Source organism: Raphanus sativus, unplaced genomic scaffold (assembly GCF_000801105.2).
Source record: "Raphanus sativus cultivar WK10039 unplaced genomic scaffold, ASM80110v3 Scaffold3744, whole genome shotgun sequence".
Lineage (NCBI taxonomy): Eukaryota > Viridiplantae > Streptophyta > Magnoliopsida > Brassicales > Brassicaceae > Raphanus > Raphanus sativus.
The window spans coordinates 1-9930 of record NW_026619048.1 but is presented as its reverse complement, the minus strand read 5'-3'; the positions used below and the strand labels follow the sequence as shown (position 1 = coordinate 9930).

Sequence of the window (9930 nt, the reverse complement as noted above, 5' to 3'; positions counted from 1 at the left end):
AATGGTACCAAATTTGAAATAATATATATAACAATTTTATCATACATTAAATTATGGTCCATGAAAAACAATATAAAATATATCTGTGGGGACGGGCAGATCATATTTTAAAATCTTAATGAAACAGTTGACAATTCAAAACCAAAACAAAACTACTTAATATAAACAATAAAATTACTGTGTTTAAAAATTTCATAATAAACAATTATTTAAAAAATTATAAAATATATACTGACATTTATATAAATCAATATATATTTATAAATATGTAAAAATACACATGGCGTTTAGATTAGAACGTCTCAATACCACTAAAATAGTAGTTTTATTCTTTTTAATTATTCAGTTAAATATAATAATATACAATTGGCAATATGGTCTTCCGGATACCCGTTCACGTATGGATCATTTTCTTTAGGTACTAGACTTTTGAGTTTTAAAATTAGGCTTTGTTCGAGTATAATAAAAATTTTGGTGAGCTTTGAGTCGGATCTCGTGGTCCGAGTGAGATCGAATTATGATATATTGCAATTTAAAAATATCCAAATGAATAATGTATCTAAAACTTCAAATATTGTGTACCAAAAATAACTTTAGTATCCGATTCGGTTCAGATATTTTGTATCCAAACTAAAAATAACCTAAAATAATCAAATAATCCAAAGTAATCACATTATCTATATTTTGGTACGATTCGATTATGATGTATAAGAACCTAAAATATTCAAATAACCAATATACATTTAGTTATATAGTAACACATTTTAAATATATGATACTAATTATAAAAATAAAATATTAATTTAAAAACAAAAAAAAAACAAAATCAAAATCCGCACGGGTCAAGCTCTAGTTTATTTATTAAAAGAGAGGAAAAATACACTCGCGATTTGAATAAACCCCCTGATGAAACATCTCACACACTCTCTCACTTAAACCGTACGTCCATAAGATATATGTTTCCTATTAAAGAGGGCCACAATCATATCGAGTGTGACCAATATGGTCACGAAACAGAATCATCAGTAAAAGTATAAGCAAGAGCTTCGTTGCCGGGGACGAAGCTTCAATTAACCTACCGGTAAGATATGTCTGTGTCGAGAGCCCCACGAGTCTCCCTCTTCTTTCTCTAACGTACTCATCAATCGCTTCTTGAATTTGCTTCCTTGAAGAGCCATTGTTCATACCATCTTGTCCTAACTTGCTCCACAAGCACCTAGCCAAAACAACACCGTCTTCGAGCGCAGCCGAACATCCTTGTCCTATGAATGGACCCATCAGATGCATACTGTCTCCAGCCACTGTCACAGTGCCTCGTCGGAACTTACTGGACATAACGTCCCATGGTGAACGGTACCTTAAACGGCTGATATATAAGGTGTCGATATCGCAGTTCTTCACCATCTCTTTCCATTCCTCTGAGAATTCGCAGACCGATGCTAGTGTCAATCTTGCGACATCCTCTTGATTTTTAAAATTGGTCGAGTCTGTGTTTATATATATATAGCATATTCATAATCAATATAATCATTAAGCAATCACTAAAATAAATAAATAAACTATCGATATTTTTTGTAACCCTATCGTATTAATTCAGATGTTCCAGAAATAAATTCGCATTTCGCTTCGTCATCTCCCGTGTATCAAAATCCAGTGTAATCAACCAATAGTTTTTTTTGTTATAGTTTTGTTGACTATATTTCATCCTACAAATCTTCAATACGAATCAAAAAGTTTTAGTTAATTTTATAAGTTCGTAGTTGAAAGATAGATTTTGCATATATTACTTACATATTTATTCATTGTACTATCATTGAGAATTACTAGTATAAAATATTTTATTGTTTCTGTTCACTTGATAAATAAATCCAACATTAAATTGATATAACTATCGACTATTCAATTATATGATATTCTGTATAAAATGGATATATATAATATTGACCGTACCGTGAAAGGAGAAAATATCAATTACCTTGGGGACACTTCAGCATAACAACAAACCAAAAGACGAGATTGTGAGTTATAGGAAGTCGTCCGCTTACGACGTTGTCCATCTTGATTCTTATAAACTCTTGCTGGAATCCATGGCCGTTTGGATAGTTTGTGAATCCTCTCACCGCCCGAGAACCCAGGGCTTTAGTCGGGTTTAGTCCCAAAAATTTAGAAACGATAGAATTTGATCCGTCACAGCCAATCAAAACCTAATGAAAGTGGGCTGTTATTGGTTTATGATTTAAAAAGAGTTTTTATGATTTTAAAAATTAATTAGTAGATTAAATTAAAAATGATTTTAATTGTTTAACAAAAAGTTGTGTAGATTATCACAGAATTTGTTAAAGATAATGCTAAACTTTTGCGAAGTATCAATATGGTTGTGTTTGTAGTTATATTTATCATTTCCTTGTTAACTATTCATTTTCTATAGTTCGATTGTAATTTGATTCATTTCAAAACTTGCAGAAAGTAAACTGCAGCTTTGCATGCACAAACTTGCAGCGATGTTTTTCTTTGCTTTTGTCCCAATTTATGTATTATTATTATTGGGTAATTTTCACGTTCCTGCTAAATTTTGGAATTCACCCTTTTAATTGAATATGTGTTCATGGAAGAAGATGCGAGAATCACTTGATACTGATTCGTTTGGTAGCAGTGACGACATTTTGCAAAATTGAAGATCAGAAAAATGATAAATGAGTATTTTTTTATTATTATTGAAGTCTCTGAGAATACTGATCGAAATGCAATACTTTGATAAATAGATTTTGTGAACAAATCATGTGTAATCAGTTAACTAATAACAGTATACTTTAGAAGAATGACAAAGTCAGTCATTTTCAAAAAAAAATGAATAACACAAGACTTTTAGTGATTTTGTAAAGTGATGGAACGAATAACTCCAGACTTTTGAAAACTTGTAAGTATTTTTGTAAAATCCTAAACTAATAACATAAGATTTTAACGTACTCTGGAAAAGTTTTAATTCAATAACACCAGAATCACAATAAAATCTAAATCTTTGAAAGTATTTATAAATACTCTATCCAATAACACACCCTTAATAAGATGTATGGTAACTGTAACTGCGCAATCTAGTTTAAAGTTGGTGATATTTTTTCAAAGAAATAGGGCTGCAAAATTAATGGTCAGTGAACTTAATAAATTATATATATATAGTATATAGTATTATATGTGTTACATATAAATTTATTTAGTTTTGTAAACACAATTTTGCAAGGTTCTAAAAATCAGTCTAAGCGCCTAGGCCCCCGCATAGGCAGTAACTCAGTCATATCCGAAACGATTTTTTTAAAAATCCGATTTATACCAATCCGTACGATTCAAATTGGTTTAAATTGCTATAAATTGGTTAAAATCTTTTAAATCGATCTAAATTTATCTAAATATGTTAAATTAGTCAATAATGTTTTTACAGATCTACAAATTTGTCTAGTTTCTTATGTTTCGTATATCTAATTTTGATAATTCATGACAATAATTTTATAATTAAACTTAAAAATTAAAATAAGCCATATAAATGTATAAAATATATAAAATAAATCAATAACTAACTAATTTCTAGACTTCGCCTAGGCTCCGAATAATCCGCCTAGTCGATAATCCTCTATAAAACGCTTAGTTATCGCCTAGTGATTTTTAGAACATTGCAATTTTGTGACTATTTAAAAATTCAGCCAACTAGTAAATTCAGCCATTTTTCATGCCGGACATGTAGCTTTCAGTAGATGCATTGAGAAAATAAAATATATGCGGTCAAGACTTTCAATAACGTCGCTGTCGAGTAAACAATAACTATAGTAAAATATCCACGACCCAATCATTGAACAATAACAAATTACTATATACCAAATAGTCGGTAGACTTACCTTTGCTTTGATATCTTGTCCGTTTCTGAGGTGAACAATTGGAAACGACGTAGCTTCGTCCCGCTTAACCGACACAATTTGGCTACCAAGCCGGAGAGTCCCAATAGGAAGAGCATGAGCCAAAGCTCGGACCATATCATTCCTTATTACACCTCTTACTTCCCCATGCGATGCTGGTCCGACTGATTCTCTTCGTTTGATCCCTTTCTCGATCATTACATCTCTTATCCTAACCATACAATAGAAACCTATAAATAAATGAATCATTATTAGATTTATTAAAATGATAAATACTTGTACACCTACTGATGAATCGGGAGAGAATTGAGACGGAGCTTATCGGCCACGCCGAGCTGCTGAAGAGCAAGCCATCCATTAGTCTGAATACCAAATGCTGCTCCTTCCGATCTTACAGACTCTGATCTCTCCAACACAGTGCTCTTTATACCCTTTCTTTATATTTATATCAGTATATGTTTAGTTGATACGCTAATTAGTCAATAATTCATGTATATAGTTTACGAGTTAACTTAGAGATATAGGAAGTTGAAAATAATGAACCTGTGAAGAGCAAGGGAAGTCGCAAGACCAGCAATGCCTCCTCCCACTATCACTATGTCCAATTCTTCCATTATTATTCTTGTGCCAGATTTTACGATCTTTATCTCGCTCGCTATATATGGGTGGTGGTTGAAGCCACATGGACAATGAGTACGGTGGCATTGGCATGTTAAATTTTTCGTTATTTATAATTATCATTCATAGCGAATTTTTTTTTTGTGTGAAATTCATTGCGTAATTTATCACTAAATAATTATTTGGTATTTGTCGATTTCCATAACTGTAAGACACCTATAAGATTTTCAAATAAATAAATTCATAAAATCTTATATCACAAAGCTTATAATAAAAAGTTAATGATACATGCATGTTTTTCTAAAAGTTATTGTATTGCATAAAGTAAATTATGCATACTTGTTTTTATAAAGTTGCACAAAAGATCGTCCAAGCTTTGTTGTCTTATTTGACTTTAAAATTAGAGATTATTTATCTCCGGCTGTTTTTTTGAAGTATACTTTCGGTAGAGTTGGTGCGCTTATCTCCTTTCAGTCACCTAGCGTTCTCAATGTTGAAACTGAATGAAGTTGAAATAAAAAAGAATTAAAGACAGGTATCTTGGGAAAACCAATCTTCAAATAGACAGGCGTCCCCAGTTGTTCACCACCACCATTAATTTGCTTGTTTGGAAGAGATGATTAAAGATACAAACATTATAAATGGCTTATTGAAAAGTACTTTTATACGGGAATACTAAAGTATTCAAAATGTGAATTACAAAAGATATCTAACCCAGCCTTTGCAAAACAAACTTTAAAAGGAAAATACGATGGAAAACCAAAATGTTTGCAACGATATTCAAATCTATTGTATGTAAGTTAGTGAGGCCATATAAACTTGCCACTCAGCAAAACAGATATGTACACTAATTGTAAAGAATAAATATACCATGTGCATAGTATATATAGTTTACTAGTACATAGTATATATAGTTTACCATGACTGGCTAAACTATATATACTATGCTTGTCCCCTATATATTAGAAAAAAACATTTCATATAATATTTTTACACTGTATTGGACATATGTTTCATATCAATTTCAATTTGAGTATGTTGACACGTCGACCTTAAAATCATTTGACAATTAGTATATTCATATTTTATTTTATTTTTAACTCAAAAGTAGAAAATTTAATGTGTTTACAGTAATTTTTTTTAACCATCTTATTTTTAGTCCCCACATTTTAATCTTTGTACTAATGAACTGAAATTTTCTTCCTACAACTACTTAATAATATCTGATGGAGGATTACCCGTATATGCTGTGTTGATGGAACTTGGAGGGAGCAAGATATTTTCACAGAACGTGGTTGGTATTGCCGTAAAACGGGTTCTGGGGATGTTATGATGGGGGCAATGAATCTTCGAAGAAGCTTATCACATTTACATGCGGAATGTGAAGCTTTGATTTGGGCGATAAAGTGCATGAAGACCCTGCAATTCTCAGACGTAGTATTTGCGACGGATTCTCAACTGGTGAAGATGGTGTCCTCACCTGAAGAATGGACAGCTTTTGTTACACATATGGATGAATTTTCTCACAGTAAGACTTTCTTCCATACCTTCAAGATCAGACATATTCCAAGGGCACATAATAAAATGGCGGACAAACTTACACGTGGTGCGAGGAGTTTTCTTTCAGCTATGTTATATGTCGATTCTCTACCTCCGGTTTGGCTATCTGAACCGATGGTTTCTTAGGCTTTTAGCCAATATTGTTGTCAAAAAAAAAACTACTGAATAATATCATTTTGAAAGAAAGAAACTACAAAATCATTAAGATTCACATCAGCTAAAATACTGAAATGCGAATTTTTATAGAATTTGAAAATTTCATATATTGCCGAACTTAGCTATGGTTGATGCTTCTGTACACAAATGCAATAAATAATTGTAATTAGTTGTGAATTAAGAAAATCGAGGTAAAAAACATCACACGCACAAAATCGAATCTATAGTTCAGTCAAATATTTCTTTTCTTTACGAAATTTTCACATTTAATCAAAAATTAAAAATATAATCAAATTTCTAGAAAAAAATAAGAAATAAGAAAAGCTTAAAAAAAATTCGTAAATCGATTGAAAACATAATCCAGGTAGCGGTTGTAGAGATCACATTATTTTTCACGCATCTCTAATACTTTTCACTCGATCACATTAGATGAGGCTGCATGTCCAATTTTAGTCTTCCATTATTTAATTTTTAATGTTTTAAATTATTTTTTTTTTGGATTTTGAGGATATAAGTATATTTGAATCTTTGTTAAATAAATACATAAATAAATGGATATCTGAACTCGAATCCAAACTGAACCACAATAATTCAAAACCAAATCTAAACCAAAATTTGTAAATATCAGAATACAATTTAAAATTTTAACTCTTAAAATCCAAAATCTGAATAAATCAACTGAATCCAAAAGAATATATAAATGCACATGCCCATAAAAAAATATACAATAAATTATTTAGTACAAAAATAATTTAATAAACTATTTCAATCTACCTAGAGCACGGGTTATATCTAGTGGTATATATAGTATACACAAACACAATTAAATTGAGTAAGCAATTATAATATTCAAGCGGTGATTAACAATTGATAAGCATATCCGTATATATGCAAGTAAATAGTCAATGTTACCTAATCACATGGACTCCTAGCATATTATCATGATCTTGCCCCAGATGCTGTCCAGCCACTACTCTCTGTGATTTCCCGTGCATGTTTTTTCATATACGCTACCATGGTCCTACATGACCCTAGATTGCAATCCATGTGTACTTGTCTTCTTACTCTTCATCAGAGAGCAAAATTAGAGAACTTTGTTCAGTCTAGCTTTTTGGCTTACCAACCCATGATTCAATGTTGGTAACAATTTTTTCGATAAATTATCATTCCTCGACAACTTAAATTCATGGTTACTTTTCTTATCACTGGTGAGTTGTATGACAAAGCACGTGAGCTCATTTCCTTTCAATAGCTAAGAATTTAACCGAGAGTTTTAGGTGATTTGTGTTAAAATGACAAATTCACAATTATTCAAACATGAATTTTAAAAACTTATTTTATTAAAATTGACATTTCATAAAGTACTTTAAAATCCACTGTTATTGTAAATATTTTAAGCTATGAAGTTTTAAAATTTTCAAGTGATTTTATGATGTTTGGGTAGAATTTCTTAGTTAAGAAAGTTAAAACTCAAATCACATAATTTGAGGTGATATTCTAGAGTAGTTTAACAAAAATTACAAAATCTCTACAATTTATTGAAATCATCTAAAATTCCATTTAAAATTAAATTACATCATAAATTGAATACTCCCCCATAGCATCTTTAATGGAGATTTTAAGACAAGTTTCCAAAATTAAAAATAATCAAAACTGAAAAAAAGGTAAGAGAAATATTGGGAAAAAAATCTAAACCTCTATGTTTTAAGAATCTTATAAAAATTCACACATCCATGTGTCACTTTTATACTAGTTCAAATTTAAAAATATAAATAAAATAATTGCAATAAAATATTAATAATTTGTTTTTAGATACTTAATGGAGTTCTAACTGTTATGGATGCTCTAAGAATGTGATCAGATATCACATACTCCCTCTGTTTTTTAAAGATCCATGTTCTAGGAAAAAAATTTGTTTTAAAAAGATATATTTTTTACTTTTTCAATGTATTATTTAATGAAAATCTGTTAACTTCAAAAAAATTAATTGTGTTTATTGGATTTTTATTGGTTAAAGATTATGGAAAATTGTTATTCACAAAAATCAATACATTTTTAATGTGATTTCTTAATATATGTGAAAAATCTAGAATATGTATCTTTAAAAAACAGAGGGAGTATATATATTTAGATTAGAAAAATCATTTACTCTCATTTCATCTTTTACTGTGCCAATCAAACAGAAAACAGTTAAAACTCGATACTTAATGAAGTTCTAACGGTTATGGATGCTCTAAGAGTGTGATCAGATATCACAAATATTTAGAGTGGAAAAATCATTTACTCTCATTTCATCTTTTACTGTGCCAATCAAGTAGAAAACAGCTTCACTTTTTTACTCTAACTACTGTTGAAGAAGAATAAACCTGATTATTTTTCCTCTCTGATTTATGCAAGAGTAAAATATGTTATGATGACTTCAACTAATTACTGTTTTATTTATTTACTCTATATATTTTCCACTCATTCATTTCATTTTAATTTTCTCTCATTTCAATCATCATTTACCAATCACACTTTTTGACAGCTAATCAATACTTTTTTCGAGAAAATGCTTGACAACTAATTAATATTTTTATGTAAACTATACTATAAAACAGTGTCTTGAAAACTGGATCGCTCAGACCGTGATTCACTCTTCTAACCGGTTTCAAGTTGTACTAACCAGATTTGAGTTAAAAAGAAAATTCAGTCAAAATTGGTCAAACTCGCTAAAACTGGTGATCCAGTTCAATACTAAAACCCGATTTTCTCTAATTCAAATTAAAAAATTGTAAATTTTAAAAAGATTTCATAAAAATTCATATTATTTTATTAATATATATATATATATAAACTCGCTAAAACTGGTGATCTGGTTCAATACTAAAATCCGATTTTCTCTAATTCAAATTAAAAAAAAAAATTGTAAATTTAAAAAAGATTTCATAAAAATTCATATTATATATATATATATAAATAAATTAGTTTCCATCAACTTTTATATTTTTGAAGTTTTTCGTTTTATTTTCATATCATTTTTGAATTCTAACAATGATATAAAATTTATCAAAATAATTTTATAGTTATACACATATATATGGTTATTAATTTAAAATTAGAATAAATTTTAAATTTTAGTTTAACCAATTGGACTGGTTTGAACATTTACCCATATACAATATCAAATTAATGTTTGGTTCGTGTTTCAAAAGATTTCTATAAAATTATTTTTTAAAAACTAAACTTATAAACTATTAATAAATCCTAAATCTTCAACTCTAAGCTCTAAATTATATACCCTAAACCCCTAAAACATCAAATCTAAACCCTAAATCCTAAACCTTCAAATATAAATTCTTCATTAAAAGTGATGGTAAAAGTGATTAGTGTAAACATAAAAAGTAGTACTATGAAATTGGTATTTTAAATAATTTCTCTTTTAAATTTTGGTTAAATCGGTTGGACCCGTTCAAACATTGACCTATATAAAATATCAAATGAATGTTCTATTCGGTTTTCAAAACATTGTTATTGTTATAAACCATTGGATGGACGGACATAACCGAACCGTACCGGACAGTACCGGGCGGACGTACCGGACAGACAATACCGAACCGGACCAGACGCATAAGGAAGAAAGGAAGACTTAGACTTTACCATATTTATGTATTAGCATATTTGTATTAGGATATTACTATTTCCATGTATT

The 9930-nt window shown here is 29.6% G+C and overlaps 2 protein-coding genes across 3 annotated transcripts; one reads left to right on the top strand and one right to left on the bottom strand.

Annotated features, from left to right (window-relative positions):
- Window positions 1-836: 836 nt before the first annotated feature.
- On the bottom strand, window positions 837-4621 carry LOC108835235 (monooxygenase 1). 2 transcript variants are annotated; one of them, XM_057001553.1, is made up of 5 exons: window positions 4449-4621; window positions 4194-4336; window positions 3888-4116; window positions 1976-2204; window positions 837-1487 (listed from the first exon to the last, which is right to left on the bottom strand). In XM_057001553.1, the coding sequence occupies exons 1-5, from the start codon at window positions 4614-4616 to the stop codon at window positions 967-969; spliced, it is 1290 nt and encodes a 429-aa protein (XP_056857533.1). In that variant the 5' UTR covers window positions 4617-4621; the 3' UTR covers window positions 837-966. The 2 variants fall into 2 exon arrangements, with proteins under 2 accessions (XP_056857533.1, XP_056857534.1); XM_057001554.1 differs by having other exon boundaries at window positions 4194-4340; window positions 4449-4612.
- Window positions 4622-5864: 1243 nt separating this feature from the next.
- LOC130506861 (uncharacterized) lies at window positions 5865-6209 on the top strand. Its single transcript, XM_057001555.1, has one exon. It carries the CDS (start codon window positions 5865-5867, stop codon window positions 6207-6209), a length of 345 nt encoding a protein of 114 aa, XP_056857535.1.
- The last annotated feature ends 3721 nt before the right edge of the window (window positions 6210-9930 follow it).

Bases quoted from the DNA above. Each gene is read 5' to 3' on its own strand.
- LOC108835235 (XM_057001553.1), bottom strand. From the start codon at position 4,616: ATGCCAATGCCACCGTACTCATTGTCCATGTGGCTTCAACCACCACCC. The intron at 4,337-4,448 runs GTTCATTATTTT...ATATAAAGAAAG, and splicing joins ACTTCCCTTGCTCTTCACAG to GGTATAAAGAGCACTGTGTT. The intron at 4,117-4,193 runs GTAGGTGTACAA...TTGTATGGTTAG, and splicing joins AATTCTCTCCCGATTCATCA to GATAAGAGATGTAATGATCG.
- LOC130506861 (XM_057001555.1), top strand. From the start codon at position 5,865: ATGAATCTTCGAAGAAGCTTATCACATTTACATGCGGAATGTGAAGCT.